An 18,000-nucleotide genomic window follows, 5' to 3' on the forward strand; every position below is an offset into this window, starting at 1 on the left:
GTTGCCGTAAATCTATGGTAGAATAACATACCTTCTAGAGAAATTAGCAAAATGGACAAATGGTGTAGAAAAGGAGAATAAGAGGTATGGAACTGATCTGGAGATTACTACAGGTACAAGAAGGTGTTAAATGGGATATTTCCTGACTCAGAGTTTTGTCCAAGGCCCCAAAGGTGAGAGCACAATGTTGAGTGTCTGCTGGTTCTAATGAGAGATGTTAGACCATTTACCCAGGGCTTACTAATGGTGAGCCAAAAACTCCTGCCACCCATGCCCCTTTGCCACTCTTCAGCTTATGTACAGGAGCAGGCAACAGTGAAAGAGGGTTGTTACAGTTCTGGAAGCTTCCTTTCCACCCCCACTCCAAGGCAAGTGAGGGTGACTTTGAGAGAACCACTCAGAGAGATTGACAGGTGCCCCTGTTGTAGAATGGTGTCTGACTCTCCAAAAAAAAAAAAAAAAAAAAAAGAATAGGCGAGAAGCCAGCTAGAGCTACCTAAGACCAACTGTGAAGATGACGAGAAGGGCTGCAGAGGGAACAGCCCTGCTTCCAGGGCTGGGTGGGGAGCAGAGCCACTGGATTGTTCCCATGGCTAAGTGCACATCAAGCAAGCAGCTGGGCCTAGGCTGTCTTGGAAGGACCCTGACCAAGAGGCCTGCAGGTGAGGTAACCCGACAGAAAAAGTTTGTGTGGAATGTGCTACCAAAAGCAGGAGCCGGCGGTCAACCAGAGGGTGCAACATCTGAACCATGGAATGGGTAAGAAGGGGCCACCAGCAAAGGGAGGGTCCTCCAAAAAATCTCCAAAGTGGGCCCCTCCAAACAACAAAAGAGGAATTAGGTTGGTTTAAGCAATCTGTGGCCCACCAGCCAGGCACTGCCTGACCCATGGAACTAGCTCTTCTGGAAGCCTCTGGGGATGTTCACTGGAGATACCATGTTTGCTGCTTCTCTGTAATTTCACCTGCATAAGTCTGAGAAATAGGTCGCAGAACTTAAACATAAGGTTTCTGTTTCTATAACGTATGACTTTTTGTTCTTTTATTTCCTAATATTCTGTAATTCCTGAGATTTCAAGGGAACTGTTCATTCTTTCAATCCCATGCCTTATGTACTGTGACTTATAAGAACATCCCCAGTTAAGCCCAGTGTCTGGTCCTGGTGTTTTATCAGGAAATGAACACTGGCCGGCACCTCGGAACCCAGAAAGAGGCAGTTTCTGTGACCTCATTCCATGGAAAACATCTGTAACTGTTCCCTCAGCAATGTGTAACATTAGCCTCTGGAGAAGGCCCATAAAGGATTTTGTCTCTCTTCCTTGGGAATTCACAGGAAAGGGCTGTCTGCATGAGCTCAGAATATCTATTAATATATTGCCACTCAGAGACTTAATAAGGATTGAAAAGAGTTTTCCGCTGCACTAAGGGAAATTTATCAAAGAGAATTCCAGAGTATTGAAGCAGCTAAAAGATGATTTTAAAACAAAGGCCTGAAAACTATGCATGATAAATTATCATAGATGTGAGTACTTTTATAGGTATTCCATTTTTAAATTGCCCAAAAGAACGAACTTTTCAGCAACCTCTTTAGAATCCACTGGCAGCCCTAGATTTCATTCCAGATGAACTCAGCCAGAAATTTCTACAGCAATGAGCATGTTCTATATCTGTGCTATCCAATACGGTGCCCACTAGCCACAGGTGGCTATTGAGAACTTGACATTTAGCTAGTGCAACTGAGGAACTGAAGTTTAAATGTTATCTGAATAGCCACGTGGCTACTGTAGTAGACAAGGCAGGACTACGCAGTAATTATAGCTTGCCTCTTAGTTGAAATAATGGTCTTATCCTTCACACCAGAGAAAACCCTAGGTTGTTTTTGATTTTAGACTTTTGAGTAATTTCTGTTTTTTTCTTCAGTATAGAGTTCATGAGAAATTGATTATAATATGCCTCAAAGCTCTTATGACCACTTCTGTAGTAACTTCTAGTTTCCAAACTGACTCCTTCAGGTTGAGCCTTTCATAGTTTGAGTGCCATTGTTTTGACAAATATCAGATATTTTAAGAATTGCTTGTTACAAATCTGATCACAAAGAAAGTATTTTTCCTAGGTCATTGTCTAAAACTAGAGATGGTTGGTCTAGGAGCCAATAGTCCTTCGGATTTTTAAATCAGTGTTTACAAAGTGGGGCAAGAGTACTCATAAAATGAACCAAAAAAGTAACAATGAGAAGAGAAATACCATTAAAGCATGTTAGGCTGGGCGCAGTGGCTCACGCCTGTAATCCCAGCACTTTGGGAGGCCGAGGTGGGGGATCACCTGAGGTTAGCAGTTCGAGACCATTAAAGCATGTTAAATTAAATAAGCAGGAGGCTATTGGCTCAAGGCTGTCTCTGTACTTTGATTTTCTACACAATGAATTGCATATTTAACTTAGTACGTAAACACACTGAAAGCTTAACCTAAGGAAGAGTATAATAAACAGCCAAGTCTAAGCCAAACACAAGCAGACAAGCTTCAGCCAATCACAAGCTGCCAACTGCTCAGATCATATACAAATGATCTGATCATTGATTGCAACCAATCAGCCTATTTCTGTATTTTACTTCCATTTTCTGTCTATAAATATTCACCACCCACAAAGCTCTCTGAACCTATTCTGATTCTGAGTGCTGTCCGATTCATGAATCATTCTTTGCTCACATAAACTCTGCCAAATTTAAATTATGTCAATTTTTTTTTTATTTTAACAGGCAAAAGTAAGGATTATCAAGCATTCTTTTCCAACCAAACTTTAGTCAGTCTCCTGACTAGGCCTATCTGTGTACTTCCTTGTAAAATCCAGTTTTAGCAAAAAGCTTTGATAAATCAGTTTAGCCAAAAGCAACCACCCTCAATATCTGATCACCCTTAATATCTGATTTGGTTCCTCATCCTCCACCAACCTCCAGGTGACATCTGATCACCCTGGCCCGTCTTCAGCAAGAATCTTGTCAGGTTGGTTTAGACAGAATCCCCCTTACCCCTGATGTTTCCTCTTAATAATTTTCCATCCACTGACCCCCCTACCTTGCTCCTTGGCTACAAATTCTCACTTTTCCATGCTACATTTGAAGTTGAGCCCAATCTCTCTTCCCCACTGCAAGACCCTGTTGCAGTGGTCCCTATGTCTACCTCAATGGTCCTGAATAAAGTCTTCCTTACCATGCTTTAACAAGTGACAAGTGTCATAATTTTTTTTTCTTTTTTTTTTTTTGAGACAAAGTCTTGCTCTGTCGCTAGGCTGGAGTGCAGTGGCACGATCTCAGCTCACTGCAACCTCCACCTCCCAGGTTCAAACGATTCTCCTGCCTCAGCCTCCCAAGTAGCTGGGATTACAGGCACGTGCCACCATGCCCGGCTAATTTTTTGTATTTTTAGTAGAGACAGGGTTTCACCGTGTTAGCCAGGATGGTCTCGATCTCCTGACCTCGTGATCCGCCTGCCTCGGCCTCCCAAAGTGCTGGGATTACAGGCGTGAGCCACCACGCCCAGCCAAATAATTTTTTCTTTAAAAAGGTATTATATAATCCTTAAACATTTTAGCCCTGTAATAGACAGCAAGAAAAAAGTAACCCCTGACAGTTTTGAGCGGCCCCGGCAGTCACACCTGGGCATTGGTGCTCCGTGGAACATAAATACTTCACAGAACACCATCAGACGTGGCCACTCTTTGACCAGATGGATCAAGACAAAAACAAGACTCTTTTGTAATCACGTGGGAATGCTGAAAAAACATAAACATTGTCCAAACCACAAAAATGACCAAACATCCCCTATCCCAGTTAATGAGTCACTGGTCTTGTCTCCCCTCCTTTTAGGTAAGATTTATTATACTTAATCATACAATCGCCCTCCTTCCTGCCAGCACCCAGTCGGGAGTACTGGATTGGATACTGTTTCCCTGAACCTTTCCCCAATCACCTTGGAGTAAGGCATCAGCAAAGGAGGCTGTCACATTCGTTCAACCATCACTGTGCTTTTACTGGCCCTTTGCAGGCAAAGAATGAGAATGTGCACAGATAAGAAGTCCAGGATGCACATGACCACTCAATTACCATTTACTACTTTCATATCAACTGATGCATGCTAGGATGCCAAAAACACTTTTTGAATTAATTACTGCGTTAAATAGATTCATATTTATGTCTACAGTTATGTGAACATCTAGCTGAGCACTGTCTTGACTGTCCTGAGTAGAAGCGGAAAAGATAAGTTGTAAAGTACATCAACAAACTTCGCTGCTAAAAAACGAAAGTGCAGCCTCTCTCGGGCCCGGGGCGGGGCCACAGCTCCTCCTCTAGCAAGCCGCGCGAGCGCAGTCCCACGGCCGCCGCCGTTCGCTCTACGCAGGCGCCATTTCCCTAGCGCGCATGCGCTGGGTCCCAGGACCACGTGCGCCGCCCTGTGGGCTTGGATTGGCTGAGCCTTGACGTTGTCCCAGTCCCGGTGATCGGAAGTTCTCCGTGGGTGCTGGGCGGCCGAAGGCTCCGGAACTGCGCCTGCGCTTTTCGGTGAGTCATGCTTCAGGTTTGTCAGGGCCTGTGTCCCGCAAAAAGGCGAGCCCTTGTTCCCAGCGGAAGCCCGCCCCGGCTCGCGGCAGCTTTCCGGTGCGCCCTGGGCGGCGTAGGTCCAAAGGTGCTCGCACCCCCGCCCCTTCCTCTCCGACTGTGGAGGTCGCCAGAGTGGGCTAAACCCTCGGGACTGTCGCTGCTTGTGTGCTAGGGGCCGGGCCGTCATCCCAAGATGACTAGCGGCAGGCTTTGCATGTTGCTCGACCCCACCCACTGGAACTCGAACCCGGGCTAGACCGGGCGGTTGGGCTGGTCCCTTCCCCTCGCTGCACCTTTACTAGGGGGTCACCATTAAGGGAAAGGGCCCTAGCGCAGTGCTGAGTGGCTGTTCAGTAACCGCTACACCGCTGCCAACATTTGGCATCATTTCTCTCCATAGAGGGGGGGGGCTCCCTGTGAAGCTGTGGAGCTGCTAAGTGGGTTAGGGCTAGAAAGTTACAGTTTCTCTTTAGGCTTTAAAGAGATCTAAAGATCTGAACAGATCTAGGTTATTATTGACTTGTTACCAACTTCTGGAAACGTTGTTTCCAGAACTTTCCTCTCATTCTTCTCAGGGTTTAGGCCATTTTTGTGCAGATGTGTGCACCTTGCTTACTATAGTATTAGCTAATCTTTATAAGTTTTTATATGGATCCAATACCATATTTCGTGCCTACTTTTCCTGGCACTGTATACACTTTTTGGTATAGGTATGCACCTAAGCATTATCCATATTGGCATCAGTTCTAGAACCGTGGTGTCCAATAATGATAGCCATTAGTTACATAAGGCTTGAGCACTTGAAATGTGGCTAGTCCGAATTGAGATGTGCTATAAGTGTAAGACACAGTGAATTTTCGGGAATTAGCATGAAAAAGAATGTAAAATATCTCAATTTGTTTATATTAATCACATGTTGAAATGACTATTCTGGATACACTGGGTGAAATAAAATGTATAATTAATTTCACCAATTTTTATTTTTTAACATGACTACTGGAAAATTTTAAATCATATTTGTGGTTTACATGTTATACATATGTTGCACAGCCCTGCTCTAGAAAAGGGTCAACAAACTATGGCCTGCAGCCAATTCCAGCCTGCCTGTTTTTGTAAACAAGTGTTACCAAAACAAGATCATGCCTACCCATTTATGTTATTTTCTGTATCTGCTGTTGCTGCTACAAGAGCAGCAGAGTTGAGTAGTCCATAGAGATTGTATGGCCTACAAAGCCTAAAATATATACCTTCTGATCTTTAACAGAAGTAGTGTGCTGACCCCCTGCTCTAGAACAATGCCTGGTTTGGTAGATATTTTTAAGCCTTTTAATTGTAGATTCACATCCTATTATTCACACTTACTGTGTGACAGCCATAGTTCAAAGCACTTTGTCAAGACTTTCATTTAATTCTCATTAATCCTAGGATGTTGGATTTCTCCCATTTTGTAGATGAGGAAATTGAGGCACAGAATGGTCAAGAAACTTATCCAACGTGCTCAGCACCCCTCACTTCTGGGAACTGGACGTGCTTGACCTTCCTTATGCAAATGTTTTGACCCCTCAAACCCACTTCATTAGCCCACAGTGGGCACCATGGTTTTGTTTTTTTGTTTGTTTGTTTTGTTTTTTTAACCAGATTTATTTGAACTAGAATTTTTTGAATGATTTTTTTGAACTAGAATCGAGATGGGCTTGGTCTCCTATGGAAGAAGCCAAGGGGCACTGGGCTTAGGTGCAATGAGTACAAGCAAGCTGGTGTGTAGTGAAAAGAAATGAAGCTCACAAGCAGAGAAGAGAGAGAGCATCCTGGATGCTCATCACTCATTTAACAACAACAAAAGTGTGTTAAGTAATAGTAAGCACTGGCTGGGTGTTTGCTAGGTGTGTATAGGTGAATAAAACATGTGGATCTTCTCTTATGGTCTTGTGGGGAAGGCAGTAAAAACGTTTTTTAAATGTGATAAACACCATGAAAAAAACATGCAAATTATTTACTGTTTTTAGCAGGTTTCCTCACCTGTGAGATGAAAATAAGCCATTATCTGTATTTCAGGAGTATTGTGAGGATTGAGATGACTGGAGTGTGTATGGCCAGGAGAGTTGCTCAATAAATGTATGTTGCCTTCCACTGTGAAGAGGTAAGTGAGGGGGTGAATATCAGGAATTGTGTACATTATGACACTTAAAATATTACAGTTGTCATTTGTAATTTGTAGAGAAGGTTGTCAGCTGCATTGTACACAGTAGGTATTTTAAATCTTTTTTTTTTTTTTTTTTATTTTTTATTTTTTGAGACGGAGTCTTGCTCTGTCGCCCAGGCTGGAGTGCAGTGGCACGATCTCGGCTCACTGCAAGCTCCGCCTCCTGGGTTCACGCCATTCTCCTGCCTCAGCCTCTCCGAGTAGCTGGGACTACAGGCGCCCACCACCACGCCCGGCTAATTTTTTTGTATTTTTAGTGGAGACGGGGTTTCACTGTGATCTCGATCTCCTGACCTCGTGATCCGCCCACCTCGGCCTCCCAAAGTGCTGGGATTACAAGCGTGAGCCACCGCGCCCGGCTTAAATCTTTTCTGACAGAATGGGACTCATCTGGAAAAGCCAAAGTCATAGAGTTGTCTGCATTCAGTCCAGGAGCAGAACCAGAGGTGTCTTTGGGGCTGATGGCAGCCTAACTGACAGGTCCTGCTGGGGTGTGGAGGAGGGTTGTATGCCTGTGTGTGGTTTAAATCAGAGTCACCCTGGAGAGCTGAGCCAATATGCAGGCCCTACCCTCAGAGATCCTGATTCATCCTATCTGGAGTGAGGCCCTGCCATTGTTTGTTTTTGTTTTTTGTTGTTTAATTTCCCCAGAGGATTCTAATGTGCAGTCAGGGTTGAGAACCACTAATGGTGAGAGATCAGCCAGGCTCAGGATGCTGCTTGAGCAAAGGCACAGAGCCGTGCCCATCAGTGGTTGAGAGTAGTCAAGAGAGAGGCCTGCTAGGGCTCTTTTTGCCACAGGCCAAGGAGCTTTGGCTCCATCATGAAAGCAAGGGGAAACCTCTGAAGGGCTTTAAGCAGGAAAATGAGGGAATGTCTTTCTGAGATCTGTACTAGAGGATGATCCCTCTAACAAAGTGCCAGACTCACAGTTGGGCCTTGTGAGTGCCAGAAGTAGAGTGAAGGCAGTAAAGAAGCAAATTGTAGCTGTCCAGATGATGGTGAGCCCAGATAGGGTTTGGTACCATCCTGTGTGTGTTTCCCCTAGCAGCCAGTGTCTGTCCATGTTGAAATTCCACATGTATTGTAACTGGCCAGTTTCTTGTCAGTATTCCTTCCACTAGGCTATCAGCTCCTTCAAGGCAGAGACTGTCTCTTTAGGCTCAGCATCTAACACATACTCAATCCCTAATATATATTTATTGAATGAACTATGTAGAACTAAGCTGGACATATGCCTTACTTTGTCTTTTTATGGCAATTGTCAGAATTTTGTGTCTCAATGGCTTCCACATTATACCCTCCTAGGGCAATAAATCCATTATATCCACATGATGGTCCCACAGAGGACTAGAAAGTTTGACTGGATTTAAATCCTGTTAAAAATGTGGAAGGGAATGGAAAACAATATAGTGGGTCCTCAAAAAATTAAAAATAGAATTACCATATGATCCAGCAATTCCATTTTTGAGTATATACTCAGAAGAATTGAAAGCAGGGTCTCAAAGAGAGATTGGTATACCAGTGCTCACAGCAGTGTTATTCACAATGGCCAAAAGCCAGAAGCAACTCAAGTATCCGTTGACATTTGAATGGATAAACAAAATGTGTTATATATAGACAATGGAATATTATTCATTCTTAAAAAGGAAGGAAGTTCTGACACACGCTACAACATGGATGAACCTTGAGGACATTATGCTAAGTGAAATAAGCCAGTCACAAAAAGAGAAATACTGTATGATTCCACTCACATGAAGTACCTAGAGTAGTCTCATCCATAGAGACAGAAAGTCAAGTGGTGATTGCCAGGGGCTGGAGGGAGGGAATGAGGAGTTGTTTAATGGGTGCAGAGTTTTCAGTTGGGAAGGATGAAAAGAGTGCTGGACATAAGCATCTTGATGGCAGGGACTGTGTCTTTTCAAAAATCCATGGGCTCTGTTTTATAGCACTTGATATTAAATAATCACCACTGAACATACACAGGCTAAGAACACTGAAGTGTTTAGAGAGAGAATTCATGCAATCTTCCCAGACACCATATGACAAGTGACATAAAACATAATTACCTTTTAGTAATTCTACTTCTATGAATTCACTTTAAGGAAATGAGAGATGTGGAGACCGCATATGTACGAATTTTCTTCAAACTTATGAGAAACTGGAAGGCCCTCAAACAGGAGAATGATTAAAAACTATCGCAAACTCCTAGGATGATCCAATAACATAACCATTTAAAAATCGTGTTTTTAGAGAATATTTAATGATGTGGAAAAATAGTCCTAAAGCTAAGTGAAAAAAAAATCAAGATGTAAAACTATATAAAAGATTAAACAGAGTTATATAATCCAGCAGATTCAAGATAAATGAAAACATATGTCCATGCAAAAACTTGTACACAGGCTGGGCATGTTGGCACATGCCTGTAATCCCAGCACTTTGGGAGGCCAAGGCAGGTGGATCACCTGAGGTCAGGAGTTCGAGACCAGCCTGGCCAACATGATGAAACCCTGTCTCTACTAAAAATACAAAAAGTAGCCAGGTGTGGTGGCACATGCTTGTAATCCTAGCTACTCAGGAGTCTGAGGCACGAGAATCACTTGAACCCAGGAGGTGTAGATTGCAGTGAGCCAAGATTGCACCACTGCACTCCAGCATGGGTGACAGAGCGAGACTCCATCTCAAAGAAAACACACACACACACACACACACACACACTTGTACACAAATGTTCATAGCAGTATTATTCACAATAGCCAAAAATGGGAAATAAAATGTCCATAATGGATAAATAAAGTGTGGTTTATCCACACAACAGAATGTTATTCTGCCATGAAAAGGAATGAAGTACTGATACATGCTACAACATGGATGAACCTTGAAAGCGTTATGCTGAATAGAAGAAGCCAGATACAAAAGACCACATACTGTATGATTTTATTCACATGAAATGTCCAGACAGCAAATCTATACAGATAGAAAAAAGATTAGTTGTTGACTTGGTGGGGTGGGACAAAAGGGCAGTGGAGTGAAGAAAGAGGAGTGGCTGCTAAAGTGCAGGGATTTTCTTGGGGGGGGGCGTGGCACACATAAATCTTCTACAGTTGATTTATTTGTGGTGATGGGTTACACAACTGTGAATATACTAAAAGCCACTGAATTGTACACTTTAGGGGAATTGTATGGTATGTGAATTACATCTGAATAAAGATGTTATTTAAAAATAGAATCTGATCCAAATTTTATTTAAGAATTACATATGAAAAGACTGAAGAGATATGCAAAATTTTAAAGAGGGGCATTTTCTGAATGGTAAGATTTTAGGTAATTTTCATTTGTTCTTTTACTCTTTTCTGTATTTTCTGTGATGAGCATGCATTGTTTTCATAATCAGAAAAGTTATTGGTCTAATATAATTTCATGATAAACTGTATACATTTAAGATATACATACTGAAAAATGGTATGAGAAATGGATCAATCACCTTCTACCCACCTTCCCTCTGAAATGTGAATATCGTCTCTTAAGAGTGGCTATATCATCTGTGGCTTTGCATTCAGATAAGTATTCATAATTGCCTCAGAAATCGATTACTGCATCTCAAACAGGTGCATCTCCCCTCAATCTTTATCCCCAAATATGAAGAATTAAGTACCCTTACATAACCAAGATTCTGAGTCCTACATTTTTAACCACCAGAGGGAGCTGGAATGTAGAAAACCTGGGGCAGTCAGTTTTGTTTTGTTTTAAAGTTAGTTTCACAAAGGGCCATCAATTCAGGATCTTACATAATTTTCCTAATTATTGTGAACCAGCACTTAAACGATAATTCTTTTTTGCCTTTTTAAAATTCCACTTTTAAAGACTGCAAACAGTAAAAGAGGTCTTCCTAAGAATCAAACTCTCAATAAACAACAGGCAAGACAGCACAGAAAAATAAAAAATATTCACACCCTCTATTAGCGAACATTTCTCTCAGAATTGTCTGCTTCAGATCTTGAAGTCACGCAGTTGTGTCACGTGATAAAGTTTCAAGCTATTGAATATACTTGAGCCCTCCCCGACTCCTTGAAAAGTTTCCTAACAAAGAAGAAACATTCAATGTGCCTGCATTCTATATGCATTACTATTGAAATCAGGATGGAGGTTTGCTAGGCATTGAGAAAGATGGTGAATAAGAGATGGGCCTGCAGTGCCCAAAAGGAAGTTAAGCAATATTTGATGCAGGTCAGAATTTCTCAACTGAAGTCTGAGTTTCAAGGTAATTCTTAAAGGGAATTGTAATTATAGGTTCGGGGTTTCAGTGGGGTGAAAGCAGCAATTTGTCTTACCAGCAAAATGAGTAAATCTATAGAAGTTAATGTATTTATGTATAAACAACCAAAAAGCACTTTGCTCTTCATTTTGTATGTTCTTTTATTGAACTTTTCTTCATATTTCTTTAAAAAATTTCAGTTGTGATAAAATATACAAAACATAAAATTTACTGTGTTTAGCCTTTTTTTTTTTTTTTTTTTTTTTTTTGACAGAGTCTTGCTCTGTCGCCAGGTTGGAGTGCAGTGGCATGATCTCGGCTCACCGCAACCTCTGCCTCCCGGGTTCAAGCAATTCTCCTGCCTCAGCCTTCCAAGTAGCTGGGACTACAGGTGTGCGCCACTACGCCCAGCTAACTTTTTGTATTTTTAGTAGAGATGAGTTTTCACCATGTTGGCCAGGATGGACTCGATCTCTTGACCTCATGATCCACCCACCTTGGCCTCCCAAAGTGCTGGGATTACAGGTGTGAGCCACGACGCCCAGCCTGTCTTAAGCCTTTTTAAGTATACAGTTCAGTAGTGTTATGTACATTCTCGTTCCAGAGGGAAGGTGGGTAGAAGGTGATTGATTCATTGCTCATACCATTTTTCAGTAGGTATATCTTAAATGTATATAGTTTATCATGAAATTGCATTAGACCAATAACTTTTCTGATTATGAAAACAATACATGCTCATCGCAGAAAATACAGAAGAAGAAAATAACAAATGAAAATTACCTAAAATCTTACGATTCAGAAAATGCCTCTCTTTAAAATTTTGTGTATCTCTTTTCAGTCTTTTCACATGTAATTCTTAAATAAAATTTGGATCAAATTCTATTTTTATTTTTATTTTATTTTATTTCATTTTATTTTATTTTTGAGACGGAGTCTCGCTCTGTCACCCAGGCTGGAGTGTAGTGGCGCGATCTCGGCTCACTGCAAGCTCCGCCTCCCGGGTTCACGCCATTCTCCTGCCTCAGCCTCTCCGAGTAGCTGGGACTACAGGCGCCCGCCACCACGCCCGGCTAATTTTTTTGTATTTTTAGTAGAGACGGGATTTCACCGTGGTCTTGATCTCCTGACCTCGTGATCCGCCCGCCTCGGCCTCCCAAAGTGCTGGGATTACAAGCGTGAGCCACCGCGCCCGGCCAAATTCTATTTTTAAATAACACCTTTATTCAGATGTAATTCACGCACCATACAATTCACCTAAAGTGTACAATTCAGCGTTTTTTAGTATACTCAGTTGTATAACCCATCACCACAAATAAATGTTCAGAAGATTTATGTGTGCCACCACCTCCCAAGAAAATCCCTGAACTTTATCAGCTGCTCCTCCTCCTTCACCCCACTGCCCTTCTGCCCCACCCTGCCGAGTCAACAACTAATCTATTTTCTGTCTCTATAGATTTGCCTGTTTTGGACATTTCATGTAAATAAAATCATACAATACGTGGTCTTTTCTGTCTGGCTTCTTCCGCTCAGCATAATGTTTTCAAGGTTCATCCACGTTGTAACCGTATCAATACTTCATTCGTTTTCATGGCAGAATAATATTCTGTTGTGTGGATAAATCACATTTTATTTATCCATTCATCAGTTGATGGACATTTTGATTATTTCCCATTTTTGGCTATTGTGAATAATACTGCTATGAACATTTGTATACAAGTTTTTGTGCGGACATATGTTTTCATTTCTCTTGGATCTGCTGGGTCATATGATAACTGGTTTATTTATTTATTTATTTAATTTTTTTAGACGGAGTCTTGCTGTGTTGCCCAGGCTAGAGTGCAGTGGCATGATCTTGGCTCACTGCAAACTCCGCCTCCCAGGTTCACACCGTTTTCCTGCTTCAGCCTCCCAAGTAGCTAGGACTACAGGTACCCACCACCACACCCGGCTAATTTTTTGTATTTTTAGTAGAGACGAGGTTTCACCGTGTTAGCCAGGATGTTCTCGATCTCCTGACCTTGTGATCTGCCCGCCTCAGCCTCCCAAAGTGCTGGGATTACAGGCGTGAGCCACCACGCCCAGCCCATATGTTAACTGTTTAATCTTTTATATAGTTTTACATCTTGATTGTTTTTCAGCTAACTTTATGACCATTTTTCCATGTCATTAAATATTATCTAAATACATGATTTTTAAATGGTTATATTACTGTATCCTAGGAGTGTGCCGTATTTTTAATCATTCTCCATTTAACCATTTGAGGGCCTTCCAATTTCTCCTTAGAAGAAAATTCTTACATATGCAGTCTCCACATCTCTCATTTCCTTAAAGTAAATTTATGGAAGTAGAATTACTAAAAGGTCATTATGTTTTATGTCACTTGTCATATGGTGTCTGGGAAGATTGCATGAATTCTCTCTCTAAACACTTCAGTGTTCTTAGCCTGTGTATGTTCAGTGGTGATTATTTAATATCAAGTGCTATAAAACAGAGCCCATGGATTTTTGAAAAGACACAGTCCCTGCCATCAAGATGCTTGTGTTCACATTTAGACCAGACAGCTAAATATAGATCCAAGGGTATTATATAGACAAGATTATGTACATTATGTGGAGAGAAAAAATAGACTGCTTAGATAAAAGTAAACATTCGCCTGCCTAGGATGAAATTCACACAGACATAATCATTGGGCAACTTTTTACACTTAAAAGTTTTTAAAAAATTAACAAAACCAAAATGTAGGAACCAGTTAGTCTAAAGTCATAAATCATCTGGATCGTTGAGTCTGAACCTTTCCCTTGTTCAGAAGACTACCTAAGGCAGCACAGTGTAGCCTGTTGGCTTTTGGGACCCACAGACATAGCTCTAGCTGCTTTTCAACCTGTGCTGTCTTACATTTTCCTTAGATTGCTTGAGACATTAGCAAACCCTTTCTGTCTTGTTTCTTACTCTTCTATTTTCAGAAGAGTACCACTTTAAAGATTATGAAATGAGCAAGTAGTTCAGTTATATAGCTGACTCTGGGGAAAAATTGTCTAGCACTGTTCAGCATTGCCATATTGATGCTGACACCGGCATGATTTCGTCTCCAACATGACCACCGGATTCCACCCAAATGGATTGACTAATCTAGAAAGATCATTGATTTGTAAAATTGGAGATGGAAAAGCTATAGCAGATCCTCTGGCAAGCCTCTTAAGCAGATGTTATGTAGAGGCTCTGCAGTACTGTTTGTTTGTTTTTCACTCGTAGGAATTAAACTCTTGAGAGTAAACCATACCACCTTAAAGATTCCATTTTCTAGCGTGTTGCATACATTTGTATTACATGACTCCTTAAGAAAACATTGCCTAGGTAACTGACAGAAAGTGCTATTTTAGTATCCAGAAGCTGCGACTAGCGATGGCAAACTTAAGAAAACTGAAACTTCTTTTTTCTTTGCAGCTGTAAAGATGTCTGACAAGAACCAGATAGCTGCCAGAGCTTCTCTTATTGAGCAACTGATGTCCAAAAGGAATTTTGAGGATCTTGGCAACCACCTTACTGAGCTAGAAACAATTTATGTGACTAAGGAGCATCTCCAGGAGACAGATGTGGTCAGAGCTGTGTACAAAGTCCTCAAAAACTGCCCCTCTGTGGCTTTGAAAAAGAAAGCCAAGTGTTTGCTATCAAAGTGGAAAGCTGTTTATAAAGAAACTCACTCCAAAGCGAGGAACAGCCCTAAATTATTTCCTGTGAGGAGTAATAAAGAAGAAAATTCAGGACCTTCTCATGACCCAAGTCAGGATGAAACACTGGGCATCTGCAGCTTCAATTCTGTGTCTTCCCAAGATGTTGCAAAACTCAGTGAAATGATTGTGCCTGAAAATAGAGCCATTCAATTGAAACCTAAGGAAGAGCATTTTGGGGATGGTGACCCTGAATCCACTGGCAAGAGATCGAGTGAGTTGCTGGATCCCACAACACCCATGAGAACTAAATGCATAGAGCTTCTTTACGCAGCTTTAACTAGTTCTTCCACAGATCAACCCAAAGCTGATTTGTGGCAAAACTTTGCAAGAGAAATTGAAGAGCATGTTTTTACCCTTTATTCAAAGGACATCAAAAAATATAAAACTTGCATCAGAAGCAAAGTTGCCAATTTGAAGAACCCCAAAAATTCTCATTTACAACAAAACTTGCTCTCTGGGACCATGTCTCCACGAGAATTTGCTGAAATGACTGTCATGGAGATGGCAAATAAGGAACTGAAGCAGTTGAGAGCCTCCTACACGGAATCTTGTATCCAGGAACATTACCTTCCCCAAGTAATTGATGGCACACAGACAAATAAAATAAAATGCAGACGCTGTGAGAAATACAATTGCAAAGTCACTGTAATTGACAGAGGAACACTTTTCCTTCCCAGCTGGGTGCGGGATTCAAACCCAGATGAACAAATGATGACTTATGTAATTTGTAACGAATGTGGGGAGCAGTGGTACCATAGCAAGTGGGTGTGCTTGTAACTGTAAATCAGTGTTCTCTTAACAGATAACCCAAGTGATACCTTTTATTTGTACAACTCTTTTGTGCTTTTAAAAATTTTATACACACTACTCTCTAAAACAGAAGAAGGAGGAAAGAAAGTCGTTAGCTGAAGCTGACACCACCATCCCTAAAAGTTACAGTTTGGGGAGAGGGAGTGGATGACTATTTGTATTGTGCCTTGTGGCCATTTAGTACCTTACTGTAGACAGAGTGTGGGTGAGAACAGCCCAGCATAAACTGGGAGACTGTGGGAAATGCATTCCCAGGCCTCACACCATTGAATCTGAATCTGCATTTTGGCAGGATCCCCAGGTAATCTTCCAGGATAGGATAGTTTGAGAAGTGCTACTTTAGCAATAGGCCTGTGGCTCTCAGCAGTGGCTGCATTTTAGAATCATCTGGGAAGCTTTGGAAACCCACTGGTGTTGAGACCCCACCCTAGAACAATTCAATTGGAACCTATGAGATGGGACCCAGGCATCAACATTTCTTTTTTCATTCCTCAAGTTATTTTAAGATGCAGTCATAGTTGAGAACTACTCAGAAATAGGCTCTTATTTGATCCTTTTTACAGCTCTAAGACAAGAGTGTTATTCCAGGCACTTCACGAATGAGGAAACAGGTCCACAGAGGTGTGGTGACATGCCCAAGTGACACAACCATAAATAGTACCAATTCAGAGAGATCCCACATTTTCTCCCTCCCGACTCACTGAGACTGGCTCAATATCGACTTCTGAGAAATGTATTCCTGGAGGTCGGGAACGAAATGAAGAATGTGTTTAGACTCCAACATTGGGTGACTAGATCTTCATTCTTTTCCCCTCCCTTTTCTCATTTACAGGTCTCCCTTCAACCACAGAAGTCACCCTGGAACTCATCCCGCAGTTAGAATTTTGTTTGGAGCCCTCTTGCTTAGTTGAAGGAGTTTCGTAGTTGTTCCCCCCCCCCCCACCCACCACCACTGTGAACAGGTTTTTCAGGGGTATATAAACTCTGGGATGTTTAGTTTCTGATGTCAGGAGTCTTCATGTTCTCAAGGACAAGTGTCATTGAGAGTGACCATTAGGTCATTAGTCTGTCAGAGGAAGCCCATCACCTTAGCCTTTGAATGTAGTAACAGACGTTTATCTAATAAATGAATTGAAGATGAAATTACCTCTTTGAGGCCTTTGCAAACAGTGTTTAACCAGTTTATATAATTGTTTGAATACAACACGCCTTCTATGTGATTATGGCTGATTTTTTTTTCCTTAAAAAACTCATGGAATGTTCACCGTTGTATAGTTTTAAAAAGTTTACTTTGGCGGTCTCTACAAACCTACCATTTCACTTTCTCACCAGTTCTTTTCTCCTAACTCTCTTCCTATGTTGGAGCTCTGAAGGCCTAACTGTATGTACACTTTACCTGCCTGACAGAATTCTCCAAAACATGCCTAAAAGTAAAATATGTTCGTATTTTCAAATAATTTGGAAGAGTCGGCTCAATGCCATCAAGTGTGAAATCTGTTTTGATATACTTTCTCCCCTTGTCTTCCCAGGGCTGCTTTTTGTGATGCAACATGTTTAGTCCTTAACTTGCAAGGTCATCTAAAACTTAAAGTTTCACAAAGTGTGGTTTCATATGACTTGGAATAATCTGAAAAACTTCAGTGGTTACGAAAGAGCACAGCACATAAAAACCAAATTTGATTAGTTGAAGTCGGTGTTTATGTTTTGCTTTGGAGGTTTGTGTATATGTGTGTAGTTTTTATTTATATTGGAATTTGGTAAACTAAATGTTCAGACAAATAAAAGTAATTGAAATGGAAATTTCCTTACTCTCCAAAATTTAAAAATATTCATGGTCTGGCCGGGTGCGGTGGCTCATGCTTGTAATCCCAGCACTTTGGGAGGTCGAGGTGGGCGGATTGCCTGAGGTCAGGAGTTCAAGACCAGCCTGGCCAATATGGTGAAACCCCGTCTCTACTAAAAATACAAAAATTAGCTGGGCATGATGGTGGGTGCCTGTAATCCCAGCTACTCGGGAGGCTGAGGCTGGAGAATCGCTTGAACCCAGGAGGCAAAGGTTGTGGTGAACCAAGATCACGCCATTGCACTCCAGGCTGGGCAACGAGAGAAACTGCACCTCAAACAAACAAAAAAAACAATCTGAATGGTCTTCCTCATTTCATTTCATCTTTATTAGTGAGTTTTGCAACTCGAGTTAGGAAAATAGTAATCTGTGTGTTTTTCTTTTGGTTAATGAGACAGCATTACATTTTCTGCCTGTAGGTAATTCTTTCACATCCTATGTCCTTTCCCCTAAAAGGAAAGGACTTTCTTTAAAATTGACTGCAGGGTAAAGATTTTTTTTTTTTTTTAATTTTTTAGATAGGTTCTCACTCTGTCATCAAGGCTGGAGTGCAGTGGTGCCATC

At 41.5% G+C, this 18,000-nt stretch overlaps 1 protein-coding gene across 7 annotated transcripts; it reads left to right on the plus strand.

Annotated features, from left to right (window-relative positions):
- Window positions 1-4,287: 4,287 nt before the first annotated feature.
- TCEANC (transcription elongation factor A N-terminal and central domain containing) lies at window positions 4,288-17,393 on the plus strand. 7 transcript variants are annotated; one of them, XM_063635179.1, is made up of 4 exons: window positions 4,288-4,555; window positions 6,650-6,734; window positions 12,859-12,980; window positions 14,497-17,393. In XM_063635179.1, exons 2-4 carry the CDS (start codon window positions 6,712-6,714, stop codon window positions 15,558-15,560), a joined length of 1,209 nt encoding a protein of 402 aa, XP_063491249.1. In that variant the 5' UTR covers window positions 4,288-4,555; window positions 6,650-6,711; the 3' UTR covers window positions 15,561-17,393. The 7 variants fall into 7 exon arrangements, with proteins under 7 accessions (XP_063491249.1, XP_063491250.1, XP_055124677.1 ...); XM_063635180.1 differs by having other exon boundaries at window positions 4,446-4,555; window positions 6,601-6,734; XM_063635183.1 differs by having other exon boundaries at window positions 4,534-4,555; window positions 6,604-6,734.
- The last annotated feature ends 607 nt before the right edge of the window (window positions 17,394-18,000 follow it).

Source organism: Symphalangus syndactylus, chromosome X (genome assembly GCF_028878055.3).
Source record: "Symphalangus syndactylus isolate Jambi chromosome X, NHGRI_mSymSyn1-v2.1_pri, whole genome shotgun sequence".
Classification (NCBI taxonomy): Eukaryota; Metazoa; Chordata; class Mammalia; order Primates; family Hylobatidae; genus Symphalangus; species Symphalangus syndactylus.

What these genes read in the sequence shown, in the direction of transcription:
- TCEANC (XM_063635179.1), top strand. Translation starts at nt 6,712, where the DNA reads ATGTTGCCTTCCACTGTGAAGAG. An exon ending in TTGCCTTCCACTGTGAAGAG is followed by an intron (nt 6,735 to 12,858) that starts GTAAGTGAGGGG and finishes TAATTTTTTTAG; the next exon opens with ACGGAGTCTTGCTGTGTTGC. An exon ending in CCAAGTAGCTAGGACTACAG is followed by an intron (nt 12,981 to 14,496) that starts GTACCCACCACC and finishes TTTTCTTTGCAG; the next exon opens with CTGTAAAGATGTCTGACAAG.